The sequence below is a fragment of the Bos grunniens genome, chromosome 8 (genome assembly GCF_055505025.1).
Source record: "Bos grunniens cultivar Pamir isolate PY7600 chromosome 8, Bosgru_T2T1.0, whole genome shotgun sequence".
In the NCBI taxonomy this organism is placed as follows: domain Eukaryota; kingdom Metazoa; phylum Chordata; class Mammalia; order Artiodactyla; family Bovidae; genus Bos; species Bos grunniens.
The window spans coordinates 81,770,407-81,788,640 of record NC_141172.1 but is presented as its reverse complement, the minus strand read 5'-3'; the positions used below and the strand labels follow the sequence as shown (position 1 = coordinate 81,788,640).

The 18,234-nt window shown below is 44.5% G+C and overlaps 1 protein-coding gene across 7 annotated transcripts in view; it reads left to right on the top strand.

Annotated features, from left to right (window-relative positions):
* The window catches only part of PTCH1 (patched 1), a 69,753-nt gene extending 56,181 nt beyond the window's left edge, over nucleotides 1-13,572 (top strand). For all 7 annotated transcript variants that reach the window (XM_086417007.1, XM_086417006.1, XM_086417005.1 and 4 more), the window contains 6 exons: nucleotides 163-300; nucleotides 3,082-3,224; nucleotides 6,747-6,846; nucleotides 7,404-7,658; nucleotides 9,258-9,819; nucleotides 10,685-13,572. In XM_086417007.1, the coding sequence (XP_086273133.1) occupies nucleotides 163-300; nucleotides 3,082-3,224; nucleotides 6,747-6,846; nucleotides 7,404-7,658; nucleotides 9,258-9,818 (1,197 nt within the window). In that variant the 3' untranslated portion in view covers nucleotide 9,819; nucleotides 10,685-13,572. The remainder of the gene's footprint in view (nucleotides 1-162; nucleotides 301-3,081; nucleotides 3,225-6,746; nucleotides 6,847-7,403; nucleotides 7,659-9,257; nucleotides 9,820-10,684) is intronic.
* Nucleotides 13,573-18,234: the final 4,662 nt, after the last annotated feature.

Sequence of the window (18,234 nt, the reverse complement as noted above, 5' to 3'; positions counted from 1 at the left end):
AGGAAACGCCTCGTTTTAAACTATATTAAATTTGTAGCCAGCAATAAGTACATATCTGTATAACTCTTTATAGATCACACTCATGGAATAGTTTGGAAAGAATTTTTGCAACACCCAGAGTGTGTTTGTGCCCAGCCACTCATCCTGTGTTTTTTTTAAAAGGTGACAGTCTTGGCTTTGATGACAGTTGAGCTCTTTGGCATGATGGGCCTCATTGGAATCAAGCTGAGTGCCGTGCCTGTGGTCATCTTGATTGCTTCCGTCGGCATTGGAGTGGAATTCACTGTTCATGTCGCTCTGGTATGGGAGATAGTTTCAGTGAAAGCTGTGAAAAGGCAACCTATTTCCTCAAGCTCGTTTAGTTTACAAGTTGGGAACCTTTTCATTTTCTCCACCATCAAGGAGCACATCTGACACATCACAGCAAAAGGCTTGGGAGCACAGACACTCCCCAGGAGTGGCTGCAGTTCAGCTGGACTCCTTTCCCTCTGAGGGAATCTAAGAAGCAGGTCATCAAAGGTGGACGTTAGCTGGGCCATGTCAGCAGTAGACTGTGTCCTCGGTGTGTCCAAGTGGGCCCAGAAGGGTTCTGCTTATTTGGTGGTGTCAGTTGTGTCACGGGTCCTAAAGGTGTCAGCTGTTCCTAGACAGATGTTATATGAGTATGTGTGTGCACAAATACATAGTTTTTAAAACCACAGTAATGAAGCGGGAATAACATGAGACCACACTCGCAGGCATGGCGGGCGGGCATAGTTGAGAGTGAAGTGAATTGGCAGCTAAGGAAATACCCTGGGGCTAATGAACTCCCCATCTGAGCACCACCCCCCACCCCAGTTCCTTCGACCTCCCAGCCTCCAAATTCATGACAACAGAACATAAAAGAACTAGTGTTGCTCTCCATAGGAATCTCTCCCCTCTCTCTGTGGGCCCAGTCTTGTGAAAAAGGAGGGTAAACTTCAAGAGGAGTCTAATCCATGAGACAAGTCCTTCGTATACATTTATCAGAGAATTATTTAAAAGCCCCACAGTGATGTGTAAATTGTGCTCCATCCACACTTGTGTTTATAGCCTAAGACCTTGGGTTTACATAGGCATTCAGTAAATACTTGTTGACTGAATAAATACTGATGTTTGGAATCCTTGGCCAGGAAACCTCGCACTGGACTTGGATCAGATTACTTTTAGCCTTGCTTTTGCAGTCTCTAGCATTGGGCTCAACACATGGCCTCTGTGTGTCTACACACTGTCTACTACTTTCTATTGTCCTCTTTCAGGGCCATATTTATGCTACTTAGGGATTATAAACTTTTGTATTTCAGAAAGAATGTTCTGTTGCAGTTAACCTGTTCTTCCCCCAGTGTATAATAAAATGGTAATAATATAGAAACAGTTCTCTAAATTTTGAGCCTACCCAAATTGCTTTCCTCAGTTGAGCTGGGAAGAAGGAGAGGGGATTTTTAGAAAGAAGAGCTTAGAACTTAGAAAACACATAATATCATTTCTTTGAAAAATGAGAAAAATTTATATATGAGCTAAAAATCCACAAATCATTTTATTCTGTTGTGAATGAAAACCACTCTTTTTGGTGGCTATCATTACAGACAAGGGTGGTCCTAGATCAGATTTTTGTGGTGGAAATGCTTAATATCTTTTCTTAAACTGTTGCAGCACCCTGGGTCTCTGAGGTAGTAGGAACATAAATATCCATACCAGTGTTGAATAAACAATGAAGGAACGCCTCTACTCCTCATGCAAGATTTAATCTTGAGAATGTAAGGAGTCTCAAGAGCCAACTTGGCTTTGTGCTGCTAGCCCAAGTCTTCATCAAGAGACTATCCACACACAGGACATGGCATTCTTACCACATCCTGTATGTGAAAGTCATCAAAGGATCAGTGGGCATCTGGCAGTTTATTGTTCCAGTAGCATAAGTTGTATGCAAGAAGATCAACTCAATTCTGGCGCTTATGGCCTCATGGCCCAAATACAGCACAGACAGCATGGTTCCAGACCATTTTAGTGCTTTCCTCTCAGGAGAAAAAGATAACCACTTTGACCCTAAAGTCTCCTCAACTCTGAAAGAGCATCACTTACATAGACCCCACTTTAGAGAAAAGTAATACACCTTGGTACACTTGTGTGTAGTTTTATTTCTTCATCCATTAAGCAGTCCTTAATGGACATGTCTTTCCCCAAGACGCATATGCCACCTGCAAGGGCTCCAGGCCCTCTTCTCAGCATCCCAGAGCAGCCTGCACTTTCAGAGAGCAAGCTTCTACCAGGCTCGGCCCTCCCTGTTAGGTCCCACTGAGGGGAACAGGCAGGGTGTAATAGTAACTAACCCACATTAAAATGGTCTTGGGTCATACTCTCAAGCCAATAGTGTGATATACCAAGACCTACATAAGGTTTCCATTTGGTATCAACAATGCCCTTGACCTAGAAGACCTAGAGAACACAAAAGAGCTGGACATGTCCACCCATATTTAGAACAGGCTTGATTGAATTTCTTGTGATATGTTAATAGTACTTACATGTCCTACATATTAGTCTGAACACAGTGACAGAAATTCTAACCTCAGTATAATCATGAGGAAATACGTACTTGGCACCTTGGTGCTAAGCCCATTTTAAAGTAAGATCTTGACCTTTCAAAAAATCGGGAGAAATGCTGTTGCTTTCACAACTAGAGATCTCCCATGTGAATAATGTAAGATCGCTCACATGGGGAGTGAACTCAAGGGTGAGTGACAGTGAAAAGAAGGGAACATTTTGCTCATTTTTATATAGTTTTGGCATCGTTTTTAAATTTAAAGTAAATACGCTTTCCATCTTTTTTGTTGTTGTTCAAGATTTACATCAACACCAAATACAATCCATTATTATTAACAGGTCAATTTAGTGTAAGCCTAGATTTAGCCAAGATGAGCAACCCCAATTAAAGATTCCAATAGCTAGACAGTAAGATCTGAGGGGTACAGTGGAGTCAGATGAAACCGGCTTATAGCATTTAAGACGAAGCTGGCCACTGACTAAATGAAATCCAGGAATCTGATCACCCGAACTCTCATTGTGCAGGCCTTTCTAACAGCCATTGGCGACAAGAACCGAAGGGCCGTGCTCGCCCTGGAGCACATGTTTGCGCCTGTTCTCGATGGTGCCGTTTCCACTCTACTGGGAGTGCTGATGCTTGCAGGATCTGAATTTGATTTCATTGTCAGGTAAGCCTTGTTTTCTAATGTGTTCTCTGTAACTTATTTCCTTTTGTCTCTGAGCGATTGCAGCTTGTCTTCATTGTGACTCTACTTCCTACTGAGCCTCCCCCCGCCACAGCTTTACTGAGGAATAATTGACAAAAATTGTATGTATTTATGGAGTGCAACATGGTGTTTTGATATACATATATATTGTAAAGTGATGATTGTCACAATCTGTGACTCCACTTGCTTTTGAGTTTATTAACTCCAAGGTGGCACAGTGGTAAAGGATCCACCTGCCAGTGCAGACGCTGCAAGAGACTTGGGTTTGATCCTCGGGTCGGGAAGATCCCCGGGAGTAGGAAATGGCAACCCACTCCAGTATTCCTTGCCTGGAACATTCCATGGACAGAGGAGCCTGGCAGGCTGCAGTGTGTGGGATTGCAAAGAGTCGGATGCGACTGAACACGCATGCACACGCTGAGAGGCATAAGAACAGGCTCTCTTCTAGAGCTGTTTTGGGGAATATCCTGAGGACAAAAGATGGAGGGTTTGAGGCAGCTCTGCAGCTTGACACCACATCCCAGCTCTTGGTATTAAGGTTAGACATATCAACAGAAGGAAATGACCTGGTGCCCTTTGACTGACTAAGTTTGACCTTCCATTGGCCTTCAAAACTGCAGAGAGGAAAACACGCAGATACCTAAAATTTTCAGAAATTTTATTCTTTTAAGAAGTGAAGACAGCATACCTTGATTTCATGTTCAAGTTCCTTACAGTAAGATTTAAGAAACATTTACTGTGTGACTTTGGTGTCAAATTTTTAAAATCCAAGCCTCATTTGGATACATCTTTCTATTTGGATTTCATGGCAAGCAGTTTCTGATGAATTTATTTAAGGACTTGACTTTGTGAAGTATGAAAGGAGAGCAAGTTTTCCTTTTGAAAAGAATTTGAGAACTACAGGGAGAGACCATTTTCTTCTCTGAAGAGCCTCCACAGCTTTTTTAAACAGCTGCTCTTAGATGTAACCCTGCTGCTCTGTGGAGGGTCGAGGCCAGAATCATCAATAAGTAAAAGATAGTCCAGAATTAGGACCATAGTAAAGCAGAATGAAATGTGAGAAATGACTGGATTGTTAGGCACACTTTGGTAATCTGGAGAGAGAATCTAAACCGGCTTTCCTAGTGTGTATGTTGTAATAGGACTTTCAATTCCAAGTGAAAAAAAGAGGATTTTAAGGATTTTAAATTGTAGCCAAAGTTTCTTTATTACGAAAGACGATAGGTCCTTGGCATCATTATGGAGATGTAGCCTTCCTAGAATGAGTGCCAGGGTTGGCTCACTGTCGTTTGAGTGGAGAGTGAGTGGAGAGGTGTAAACCAGTACTTCTCAAACTATAATGTGCTCGTGAATCTCTGTAAATGCAGATCAGACTTCATCGGGGGTGGGGAGCGGGATCTGAGTTATTAGCCAGCTCCCAGGTGATGGCCCTGTTGCTGATCTCTCAGCACAGAGGATTGATCCATTAGCAAGCCAATTAGTACACCTCGTTGGCTAGCATCAGGTAGATATATATGCCTAAACTAGAAGAAGGTTTTGGTCTGGGTTTTGTTGGTTTTTTTTTTTTTTTTGGGGGGGGGGGTTTTGTTTTGAGCTCTTAATTTGATGTTGACTTTTCCTTTATTTGAGCATTAGTAGTTGTTTCTCTATGATGTACAAACGCTACATCCAGGAAAGATTCTTTTGTGTAATTTCTCATTCAACACTATGGTGAACACCTCATAAGTGCCATTTCACACACCAGCACAGCAGTAACGTTGTCCTTGTCCCCCTCTACATAGCTATGGTCTATGGCGGAGAGAGACAAGGTCACAAGCAATTCAAAACCATGGGAAACAGAGTGTGATGGGATCTCAAAGGATCTAACTCAGCCTTGTTGGGGGATGCCAGGGGAGCAACAGAGAAGAAACTTAGCCTGATTAGAGCAACCATCTGGGACCTGGGTGGAGGGCAGGATCCCAACTCTCTCATCTAACCCATGGCTTCTTGTTCTCTCCCAGAGATAGCAGGGCTCTTATTTCAAGCACTTAAAAGGGCTTCCCATTTTCTAGAACTGGATGGATTAACCTGATAAAGCCCTCACTGAGGTCGACTAAATGAGCAGACATTGTATACACTAAGCCGTCAGAAATCTAATTGGTCTGTTTATTCTACCGTTAGATGGATGGGATGCAAATGTCTTAATGCCTGCTGCTGATATATGCCTAAACCTAAAGTTCCAGGAGTTTACATTAGTGCAAGACATCGGCTGCTTGGTTTTACTAATGCAGCTCAGAAGTTTCTAGTGTTTACAATAGCTGCGAGGTATTTGTATTTTTATAGAGATTCTCTTTCCTTTCATCTAAGGGCGAAACATATATAGGCACAGTGAAGCTTGGAGCCTGTTCCGTTTTATGATCAAGAGGACCATTAACATATAGATATCTTGCCCTCCCTCTTCCCAGAACATCCTGAGCTCTCCCCCACCCCAGCCCCCTTCCAGCAAAACTGCCCTAGAAACCGATAGTTAGAGAAACACATGCTTGCGTGTAGCCTTCTGCCTCCAGCTGTGTGGAACATCCGCCAGCCACCCTCCCTGGCTGACAGGTTCACCTTGGTATTCGTGAAGGATCCCAGACCTTAGCCCTCAATGGTGGGAAAGCAGGGCCACTTGTGCACTCTCCTCTTCTTCATGGTGCTGCGGCCTTTATGTCTGAATTGGCTGACGCAAAACAAGAGTATTCAGAGATGCTAAATTGTTCAACAAAAGATTGGCCAGCAGAGCAACCCGTCATTGTGGACCGCCCTCCCCCGAAAATGCCCCAGCAACCACAGAATGGGCAGTGTTTTCTTTGCGGAAAGCTGGTTCCAGTGTTCTAAAAAGGTCGCAGTTGGAGCTATTTGGTAAAACTGGAACTCACAGAATTCTAGGCAGAAAGTTGTGGTTAATGAAAGCCCAGGGAAAGCCTTACCTGATACACTGGAGACTTAATTAGAGATTCTGCTCTAAGATGCAGAAGCATTTCACAGTGGATTAGCTGCCTGCAGAAGTGGGCTGCTTTTCCTCCTGGGCTAAATTGTTTAAATTCTACACCCTTCACTTCATTTGTTTGCTTCTGCTGGGTTTTCGTGAACGGGGCCCCTCTGCATTGTATTTGTGCTTTCAGTCTGCTCAGCCATTCAGTTCACATTCCATATTTTTGTGTTTGTGTAACACATTCATAAATAACATTACATGCCATGAGATTTCAGCAAATTAACAACCTAATTTTTTTTTTTCTTCCCTTCATGAACTAACACTTTGGGTTGTGGAATGCAGTCCTCAAAGTCAGAAGGTTAAAAGAAAAACGAAAGTAATCCTGTGCTGGGTTTGAACTGAAGTTTTGTAACAGCCTTTTCACTGGTGTGGGTTTTGTTCATTTTTGGCTCTGACATTTGGGCACATGAAGGGTACCTTAATTCACTTGCCATGGTAAATGTTCCTGTTTCCCTTTTATGTTTAAGGTACTTCTTTGCTGTCCTGGCAATCCTAACAATCCTGGGTGTTCTCAATGGACTAGTTTTGCTGCCAGTCCTTTTGTCCTTCTTCGGACCGTATCCTGAGGTCAGTAATCGTTGCTGGCGTCATGTGCAGCCCACAGGCCATCTGTATGCTGTTTTTCCTGGTGTCGGTCTTAATTTAGATATTTACGCTTTATCCCCATTTTCTGGTTGTTTACTTTTTCAGCAAACAACTCAATAACTATAGCCTTTTTTCTCTTCAGTTTATTAGTGTTGGAGGATGTTGTGTTGGTTTGGTTTAGGTTGCTTTTATTTTGGTTTTTTGAAACCTGGTGATTGGCAACCTAAGTGTTATAGGTCTCTATCAATAAAGCATTTTCCACTCAAGATGAATATCTGGGTTTGAACAGGAGTGAAAAGGGCATAACCTGCCTTTCCAGTGTGTGAAAGCAGAGGGCAGTCCTTTTGCTCCATCTGTCATGCCCAAGGGTCCTCTAAGTGGCAAGGATTGGGCTAAGTGAATACAGAGTAGTGTGGGAGGCCAGGAGGGGGAGTGAGGGAGGGCAGCGACCCCTGAACAGTACTGTGTTTTGAACCTTGAGTGTAGCTCCCAGGTAAATGGATGATAACATACCTGACATACGGAATCCCCTTAAATAGGTGTCTCCAGCCAATGGGCTGAACCGGCTGCCCACACCTTCTCCTGAGCCACCCCCCAGCGTGGTCCGGTTTGCTGTGCCCGCCGGTCACACAAACAACGGGTCTGATTCCTCTGACTCGGAGTACAGTTCTCAGACGACCGTGTCAGGCATCAGTGAGGAGCTGCGGCACTATGAGGCCCAGCAGGGTGCTGGGGGCCCTGCCCACCAAGTGATCGTGGAAGCCACAGAAAACCCTGTCTTCGCCCGCTCCACTGTAAGTCACAAGTCACCCCAGGAGGCAGCCCCTGCCTGCTCTGAACAGCAAAACACAGGATGCCAAAAAAAAAAAAGTATAGGTTAGGTAGAATCATACTATAGAAATGTCAATTTCATATGGTTGTATCTCATATGGATTGAAAAGGGCAGGGGCCAGTATTGGAAACTACACAAAGTATCCATCAGCATATATCTTGTTTAAGAACCAGAGGTAAAGCATACCTTGCTTCCCTACCCACCCTCCCACCCTTATTTTAAAGTTACATAAATTTTAGGATGATACTTATTTTAAAATATAATGGTATTTTTATTGCCAGCAGAAGTTATTTTTTTCCCTTCCACCTCTGTTACCTTTAATTGCCCTTAGTATAAAATTACTTCAATCACTATTGTCTGAGACTTCACCAGAAGCTTTTATGGCTCCAAGCTTGCATTCTGTGTGGCTGGAAGGAGCGGAGAAGCTGAGAACCAGCCTTCAGTAATTCAGGAAAACCATGAGCGGCCCAGGAGCCTCTCCTCAGAGGCTCGGAGAGCCCCAGCTACATTCTCCCCTCTCTGTACTCCCTAGGATGTTCTCAGCCCCCCAGGCCTGGAGCACAGCACACAAAACCCAAGGAAGGTTCTAAGGCTAATGTTGCTCCAACTGGGGGCCTCCTGCTGTCCCTCCAGGAAATGGGTATTCCAGTCCCAGGCCGGAGCTGCCCTTCCATGAAAGAGAGAGAGGCCAACCAAATAACCTAAATTTTCCTCCTCTTACCCCCCGTGACGATGCCTGCTGAGCTGCAGTGTGAATCTGGTTTTGTTCAGCGGGAGCCTAAAAATAGGTACAAGCTGAACGACTTTGAAGTTGGTCACGGTCCTTTTGATTGATGTGGCCACTGTGTTGCTCCGTGCTTTGTATAGAGACCCAGAAACCAGATTCCTAACAACAGGACAGAGCAGTGCTGCCCCATAGAACTTCTGTGACAATGCAAATGCTCTCTCTGCCTGCACTCTCCCGTGCAGCAGCCACTGCCCACATGTGGCTGTTGAGCACTTGAAATGTGGCTACTGTGACTAAGGGGCTGAAATTTTAATTTTAGTTAACTTAAATGTAAATAGCCATATTCAACAGTGTAGGTATAGACAGTCCTGGCAACGTCCTGCGTGTGGGTGAGCCAGGGCCAGGCACTTGGCAGTTTTAGAAGAAGAGGAACTCCAGATCTGACTACCCAGCAGGGTGGGGTGGCAGACTATGGGAGGGAGGCAGCTGGATGCTTAGACCACAGCCCTGCATTTATGGGCTGCAGCCCTATGCATCCAGCCAGCTGTGCCGGAGAAAGCCTACACGCAGGGTCCAAGTAGGGCGCTCCTCTGGCCCGTTGTTGAGGTTCAAAGAGAATGGGTTTTTCGTCTGTGGGTAGAAGGCCCTTGTTAGCTCCCCAGGGCACTCCCAGCCACTTGTGGGGTTGACTGAGCTCTAGTTCAGAAAGAGCTGTGTGTGGGTGGCCAGGCAGGAGCCAGAGCCAAGAAAGAAGAGGGGGCTGGAACAGCAGGGGGTGGCGCCCAGCCTGGGGTTAGCACTGGGCCTGTTTCAACCTGCCCTTGCCCTCTGTAGGTGGTCCATCCTGAACCGAGGCATCACCCACCCTCAAATCCTCGACAGCAGTCCCACCTGGACTCAAGGACCCTGCCACCTGGACAGCCAGGACAGCAGCCCAGAAGAGAAACCCCCAGAGAATGCTTGAGGGCGCCTCCATATAAACCGCGCAGAGACGCTTTCGAAATTTCTACTGAAGGGCATTCTGGCCCTAGTAATAGGGACCGCACGGGCCCCCGGGGAGCCCGTTCTCACAACCCTCGGCATCACAACCCAGCGTTCACTGCCATGGGCAGCTCCATGCCCAGCTACTGCCAGCCCATTACCACCGTGACGGCCTCGGCGTCCGTGACTGTTGCCGTGCATCCTCCGCCCGCCCCTGGGCCTGGGCCCAGTAGGAACCCCCGAAGCGGGCTTTGCCCAGGCTACGAGGACTACCCCGAGACTGACCACGGGCTGTTTGAGGACCCCCATGTGCCTTTTAATGTCCGGTGTGAGAGGAGGGAACCCAAGGTGGAGGTCATTGAGCTGCAGGACGTGGAATGTGAGGAGAGACGCCACGGCAGCAGCTCCAACTGAGGTGGGCGGGGTCGGCGGGAAGGTGGGCGGGGCTCTTCAGTGGTCCCTCAGCTTCCATGGAGACGTGGGTTTGATCTCTGGGTGGGGAAGACCCTGTGAAATAGGAAATGGCAACCCACTACAGTTTTCCTGCTTGGAAAATTCCATAAGCAGAGGAGCCTGGCGGGCTACAGACCATAGCGTTCCGAAGTTGGACACAACTGAGCACGCATGCTCTCCGGGACTAGAGGGCTGCAGACAGAGTAACCTCTTAACCTACAGACAGGGCTTCCTGTTCAAGCTTAGTCATCCTTGGAGAATCAGTGGAATTCTAAATCGGGTCTGTCCCTTACTGGGCTTCCCTGATGGCTCAGAGGATAAAGTGTCTGTCTGCAATGCGGGAGACCTGGGTTCGAACCCCCGGTTGGGAAGATCCCCTGGAGAAGGAAATGGCAACCCACTCCAGTACTCTTGCCCGGAAAACTCCACGGAGGAGCCTGGTAGGCTGCAGTCCATGGGATCATAGAGAGTCGCACGTGACTGAGCAACTTCACTTCTCACTTCACTTACTGTAAGCTTACAGAGGGGGAAGGTGTTGGTGCATCTCAACAATAATATTGATCGCTGCCCCTTCACCTCTTTTTCCGTCTTCTAATGCCATATAGCAGCTGTGTCTGATGAACACACATCACAAAATGACCACATCCCTGTCCCCAGCCCCAGATCGAGGAAGGGATCATAATCTGCCCCTGGAAGCCCCTCATGCCCTCACCCCAGCCCCCACCATCCTGATTTCTATACCTCAGACTTATTTTGCCTGTGTTTGTGTTTTATAAATATGAACTCATAGACCTGTTACTTTATTTGACTTCCTTTTTTCTTTAAAGGGTGAGTAAAATCTGAAGCAAAGAGGCCAAAGATTGGAAGCCCCTCCCTACCCCTACCCCACCCCACCAGAACTGCTTGAAGAGAAACGTGGAATTAGAAAGGTGTGCTGTGCCAGAGAGCAGTTCATCGTTACTGTAACCGATTGTATTATTTTGTGAAATATTTCTATAAATATTTAAGAGGTGTACACATATGTAACATACGAAGGAATGGATGTAAAGTAGTGTGATTTACTGGGGTTTCCCCACTCCTGCCTCCAGAGTGGGCAGTGGGGGGATCACAGAGGGGCCCTCCCTGTGTGTACATTGGTCTCTGTGCCACAGCCAAGCTTAACTTAGTCTTAAATTTCAGCATATTGTTGCTGCTGCTTAAATATTGTATAATTTACCTGTATAATTCTATGCAAATATTGCTTATGTAATAGGATTATTTTGTAAAGGTTTCTGTTTAAAATATTTTAAATTTGCATATCACAACCCTGTGGTAGTATGAAATGTTACTGTTAACTTCCAAACACGCTATGCGTGATAATTTTGTTGTTTAATGAGCAGATATGAAGAAAGCACGTTAACCCCGATGGCTTCTCTAGGTGTAGTTGGGTGCGATTCTCCTGTTTGGCTGTGTGTGTGAACACGTGTGTGATTTCCTAATGTACTGTACTGTGATTTTTTTTTTCTTTTTTTTGTTTCTTTTTACTATCTGTAACCTTTGGTGGGCTCTACCTTAGGCCGAAGAGTCAGGATATTTCTAGTGCTAGTGGTGGTGGAGGGCTAGCCCTAAACATCGCCTTATCCTTTTGCCAGATTTGCTTCAAGTTCAGGGCATCTCTTAAGATCATTGGCTGCCATCCAGACACCCCAGCTCATGCTTCAGAGGAGATGAGTTCCTTTGCATGGACCATTGTGGTGTATGTTGGAACCTCAGGGTACAGAGTTCACACCTCTTCATCTTCATTGGTATTAAAACCTAGAAAAATTGCCTCGTGGGAGCCTCAGCTGGGCTGTGAGCATATCCTCTAAGTATGCAGCCTTCATTATACCTCTCTTGGAACCAACACACAGCGCACACACACACACACACACACGCGCGCGCGTGCGCGCACACACACACCCCACCACCACCACCACCACCACCACCACCACCACCCAAGTTTAAGAGTGGATTATAAGTCTTTTGGAGACAGCGACCTCTTAATTCTGGGTCTACAATTAGCCCAGAAGTGATGTTTTGAGTCCCTACAATTTAAACTCCCTCTTTTGCTAAATTGCACAGTTGGTTGGGGCTTTCTGGATTTGTTTGCATCCTCTATATAGTGAGCATCCAATATGGTGGTACGGAGTCAGAAATTCTACAGGATATGAGCTTCAGAAGGATGATTCTCCACTTGTTAATACTAACATTATAGGTGCACGCTTCCTAAAGTAACTCATCTCCCTCCTCTCACCATCATTAGTACATTTATTGAAGACTAGGAAGATGCTAATTGCATACCACCCTCCCCCTCAATGAAGAATGTATATAGAGATATGTCTCTCAACCAGGCATTATTTTAAAAGATTTGCTTCCATATCAATTCTGTTGCCTTGCTCTGAGGTTTGGTCTTCCCGGGCTCTCAGCCAGAGACCAGCAAGTGTTGGGAAGCACTTGGTACCCAGACTAAGCTACTGTAGGAGTGCACACATGGCAGCTCCCATTATGCCTCCTGTTTTACATGGAAAATGTTCATCGAAAGGCAACAGCCCCCAGTAGTACCCGCAGTGTAGTGACCTCAGACTCTCAAACTCGCCACTAGACCGTGGCTGCCAGATGTATGTGTTACTATGCCAGGGGCCCCATGGCCCCACTGCTACTGTTGGTGCCTCTGTCAGCTACACTGTCTACCTAACACTAGGCTCTGCTCAGAAAACATATATCCTGCGTTCAGGAGAGAGATGATGCAGAATGCAGAGGTCTGCTTCCCTCTGGCTCGAGGCATGCCTCGCTCCTTTCCTGAGCCCAGCTTGTGTGGTGCGTGACTGCTTGCTTGGCCCCTGCTTTCTGCACAGCATAGAACTTTCTCCGATAGTCACATTGGCAAAGGGAGAACTCGGGGGCTGGCAGACAACCAGAATTTCTCTCTCTCTTTTATAAAATAGTTTTATTTTGTCTGTCTTGTTTGTTCATTTGGATGTTTTAATTTTTTTTTAAAATCTTTGCTGATATTTATAATTTTGTATCATAAGAATGTTTTCCTACAGTATTTGTCATGCCAGTTTATAACAGAAAAATGCAGGGATTTTATTTCTATTGGAAACACTATTACAGCTATGTTTTACTTTTGAACAGAATTTTTATTTGTATAGAGTGCTTACTAATGTTAAATAGTTCAGAGTATATAACATTTTCATTAAGGACTCATGGTAGGTTTTAGTGTAAGGAGTTTAAAGGAAATATTCAAACTGGGTCTCATTGTCTGCCAATTTTGGCAGGAATGGGTTTGTGTCATTTCAATTACAAAGATAAAAGTATGCCATATAATTTATTTATATGAAAATTTATTTTTGTAGTGTACATAGTAGTCATCAAGTCTTTTGACAGAAGTATATTTTTAAAGAATTTATATGTGATGAATCCATAATGTCTGGAACTTTGCTGAGACATGAGTGGGGCACACTTTTCATTGTAAAGTACAGCAAGGAAAAGAAAATGTCTTAACAGTGTTAAGAGAGTGAGATTGAGTGAATATTCATGCAGTTGTGGGATGTGTTGTATTAGTTACAATTTGTGACCTAGTGTGGTTCTCATTTTAAACCTCGGAAGGCAAAAATGTACAAACTCTCTAAATATTAATGTTCAAACACTGATAGAAATTCTAACATGAATAAAAAATAATATAACTTGTTGGTTATGTCTTTGTTTGTGGAATGTTTTTTAATTAGAATGTCTTACAAAGGCAGCATGTCAGGTCATCATAAACTTTGTTGTTTTTGTCTGACTAACCTCGTTAAATACTCATTTTTGTTCTTCATGGAGGAATTATTGACATAGGAGGAGTTCTACATTTTTATTTTCTGTCACCAGGAAACCTCCTAAATTACCCTTCAAAATGATCCCTACTGTCATCTCTTAGCCTTTTTAAAATTTTGTGTGTGTGTGTGATGCCTAATAATTAGAGGGAATATTTATAAATCCAATTTAATGATTATTAAAGGAAGATATCATATTTAAAAACAGTATAGCTAACAATATGGGACTGAACATGATACAAAGTATTTTTTCTGAGTATTTATCAGATGATTATACTCTGTCTTCATCATGTTCTTGTTCAATTACTAAGTCATACCCAACTCTTTGCAACCCATTTTTCTTCATCATAGGGCTGGAGAAAAGTAAGACTAGAAATAGCATCCTCATTTTACAGCCGAAAGCAGGGAGTGGTGGGAAGAACTCAAATTACTATCAGCGTATGGTGAGGGGTCAGCAGACTACAGCCTGTGGGCCACCTGTTTATATAAAGATTTATCAGAAGACACACACACCCACGCATGTAGAGATTGTCCACTTCCACTTACCAGCTACATCAGCAGAGTCGAATAGTTGCAGCACAGACCATACGGCCTGCTAAGCCTAAAATATTTACTAACTGGCCCTTAAGAAAGCATTTGCTGACCTATCTTAAGGTTACCATAGCCCAGTGTTGCTCACATGGGGTGCCTGGATCGGCAGCACTCACATGCTTTGGAAGTTTACTAGAAAAGCAGATCTTCAGGGCCACCCCAGACCTACTGAGTCAGAATCTTGGGACTGAAGCCCAGGAATCTGTGCTTTCATAAGCTGTCCTGGTGGTTCTGATGCACCAGCGAAGGCGATCTCTAAATTCCTTCCAGCTGAATGTGGCCTTGGTTCTATAATTTGACTCGGGCTGCATGGCCAATGCAGGCCAGATCTGGAAGCAGCGTAGGGATCCTGACTCTGTGTGGTCTTTCCACAAAAACACATGTTCGTCTGTGGGAGAGTGGAGGCCTGTGAACTCTGCGTTTGTGCCTGAGAGTCAAGAGACAAATTTGCTTTTCAGTGCTCTGCCGCAGCCGTGGGGCAGTGGAGGGCTGGGGAAGGGAGAGGTCCACGCCAGGCCAGACCCTCTCCCACCCTTCCCACTAAGAGGGCTCCAGCTGACCCACTGACTTGGGCAAGTTATTTGAAACTTCAGGGCCTCTGTGGCCTTGTCTGTATATAAATGCACGTCCCTCATAGACTTCTGAAGGTTGAAAACAATGTTGTGAAGAGGTCTGGACCAGAGGGGACAGGAAGAGTCAACTGAAAGAATCAGAAACAACCTCTGGACCTCACACTGAGTTTGGTTCAATCACCACCTTTTGGCCTCCAGGGCAACATGGGCCCTCTCGTGTATACAGTGTGAGAGCAGCTAGGGAAAGGTTTTCAGGTGAACAGTAAACTGACCAGGGAATAATACAATGTCCTCTTTAATGGATACTTTACCTGGGGAGGGGGGAGGGGGGGTGGATCATAAAATATTAAGCAGCGTTTTATATCTTATATAATCTCATCTTCTACCTCAGGGGTAAAGTTCATACAAAATGCTCGCTTGGTTCATTCAGAAGTCATGGGGAATCTGTACTCCCTGAAACCGAGCATGTAAAAGACTAATTACATTAATTGGGATTCAAATTGAGAGACACTTTCTTTTCAATGTGTTTTTTATACCACTAAAATGACCGTTCACTGCCATCTAATTTTATATTCTTTATAAATTACATATACCTAAGTCAGCTAACTTAGTTTTTCATATTGGCCTAATATTTAATCAGATTTGTGTCCCCAAATCCACCGTATTTATTCAGGACTTAGGTAAACATAAGGCCCCATTTTTTTTGGCACGACAGACATATTTAACAGCTTCAGGAATGCTGCATGCTGCTAAATTTCGGGCAGCAGCCACATTGATGTAAAGGCAGGTGTTTCATTTTTGGTAACTGGTAATTGACCTCCCAAAACGAGAAGTGGAGATGGCCTATTAATCATCCAAAAAGAATATTTGCCAAGTTTTAATTACTTTTAATGAAGGCTGCACCTAATGAAAACATGCCTTGAACACAAATCTGTTAAATTGTTCACGTTGTCAATATGGAAGGCATGTTTGACATCTTTTCTGCATAGGTTCCCTGCTAAGAAATTACAATAACTGCCATAATAAGGATCTTGAAAGGACATTCTGGTCTGTTGGGAACATGGCGGACCTCAGGAAAACAGAGGGACCCAGGGAACTCTGCTACAAAAAGAAGTGACCAATAGAGATATCCCCAACTCAGCTTGATGTGGCCAAAGCAATAAATTCTACATGGCAGTGTTACTATCATTGGTTTATGCCTTCTCCTTAGGGGTTTCCTTTCTTTGGACAAAAGTAATGAGACCTTTCAGCCAAGATGCTGTGAAGGGAACCACATTGTAGAGGCAGCATTTGCCTGAGAATGAGACACCCCAGCAAGCAGATCAAGAAGAAGCAACCACAGCCAGATCTTTCTCAAAGTCAGTTAAATCCCTTTACATCCTTTTTTTTCCCTGGAAAATGTTCTCTTCATTCATTTCCTTCCTATCCACAGGATTGACGGTATAGAAGTGTGATATAAGCTACCAACAGGGCAAAAAACAAAGCCAAATAAGAGTTCACACACTGAAGTAAGCCCATGAAATACCTCTGTCAACAGCACCATCTCTGTACACAATGTACAACAGCTTGTATTTTGTGGAAAGAGGGGTGGTAGAAAAAAAAAGAAAAGCTTTTTTTTTATATCAAAAAATATAGAAGGAAGAGAAATTGATGAGCAAGTCCTGACTGGTGAGTTGTTATATAATAATGAGGGTTGCAGCATTTAGCCTGAGATGCCAAAAGAATAATCTTTCTAATTACAAAGTTAAATCAGCAGCATGGGTAGGTGGACTCCTGTTGAGAGTCTCCTTTGAGCAAGAGAAGGAGCAAGATGAGGCAGAAACAGAGAAAAGCAGGAGGCCCCCTGCCCTGCGTTGAGAGAGAAAAGAGCTACCTCCGTAATTAGAAGAGAGAGAAGAGGCACCCACTCAGATGTCCAGAAAGTAAGGCCAACCCTATAGGAAAAACCATGAAAATAAGGGAGGGGTATGAAAAAGTTTGAGTGGAAGAAATTGTCAAGAGATGGTCAGAACACCCATAGGCTACAAGAGCAGTTGCCAGACCATAACATTCATATTCTGACTGCTGCAGTGTTGATAAGCTCACTTGGCCCTTCTACCAGTGGATGCTTTACCTTTTCCTGTACAGATCCCACCTTCCATGGAATCATGACAGGTTATCATGAATCTTGGGAGCTGGACATGAATCATGGAAGACCAGGGCTTCCCCTGTGGCTCAGTGGTAAAGAATCCACCTGCAATGCAGGAGACTCAGGTTCAATCTCTGGGTCAGGAATATCCCCTGGAAGAGGGCACAGCAACCACTCCAGAATTCCTGCCTGGAAAATCCCATGGATAGAGGAGCCTGGCAGGCTACAGTCCATAGGGTTGCAAAGAGTTGGATGCAAATGAAGCAACTGAGCACACACGCAAGCACACACAGAAGACTAAAGCTATATGAGTCCATTGTCATCTTGTATCCAAGAAATCTGGAGACATCATGACACGCCTAACACAAACCAACACCTTCAGCCATCAAGTCAGATTTAGAACATCTAACATTCTTATTCTCTCTTACTGCCCTCATTCCACCTGCATTTCTTTCACATGATAATTTCAAAAGGATGGGTGACTGCTGTCCACACAACTGTAACAGAAGAGTTCCGGGACTCTCAGTCACTAACAGATCAGATCAGTCATTCAGTCGTGTCCGACTCTTTGCAACCCCATGAATCGAAGCATGCCAGGCCTCCCTGTCCATCACCAACTCCCAGAGTTCACTGAGACTCACGTCCATCGAGTCAGTGATGCCATCCAGCTATCTCATCCTCTGTCGTCCCCTTCTCCTCCTGCCCCCAATCCCTCCCAGCATCAATGAGTCTTTTCCAATGAGTCAGCTCTTCATATGAGGTGGCCAAAGTACTGGAGTTTCAGCTTTAGCATCATTCCTTCCAAAGAAATCCCAGGGCTGATCTCCTTCAGAATGGACTGGTTGGATCTCCTTGCAGTCCAAGGGACTCTCAAGAGTCTTCTCCAACACCACAGTTCAAAAACATCAATTCTTCGGTGCTCAGCCTTCTTCACAGTCCAACTCTTACATCCATACATGACCACAGGAAAAACCATAGCCTTGACTAGACGAACCTTTGTTGGCAAAGTAATGTCTCTGCTTTTGAATATGCTATCTAGGTTGGTCATAACTTTCCTTCCAAGGAGTAAGCGTCTTTTAATTTCATGGCTGCAGTCACCATCTGTGGGCACATGCATGACCATGCACACAGAGTTTTGTCTGCACTAAATGTAAGCAGCTGCAATTGGGGAAGCAATTAGCAAATCTTTGAATTATCCTTCTGATTACACTTAAATTCCAAAAGCTAATTGGCTAAAATGTTCCTCCGTAATT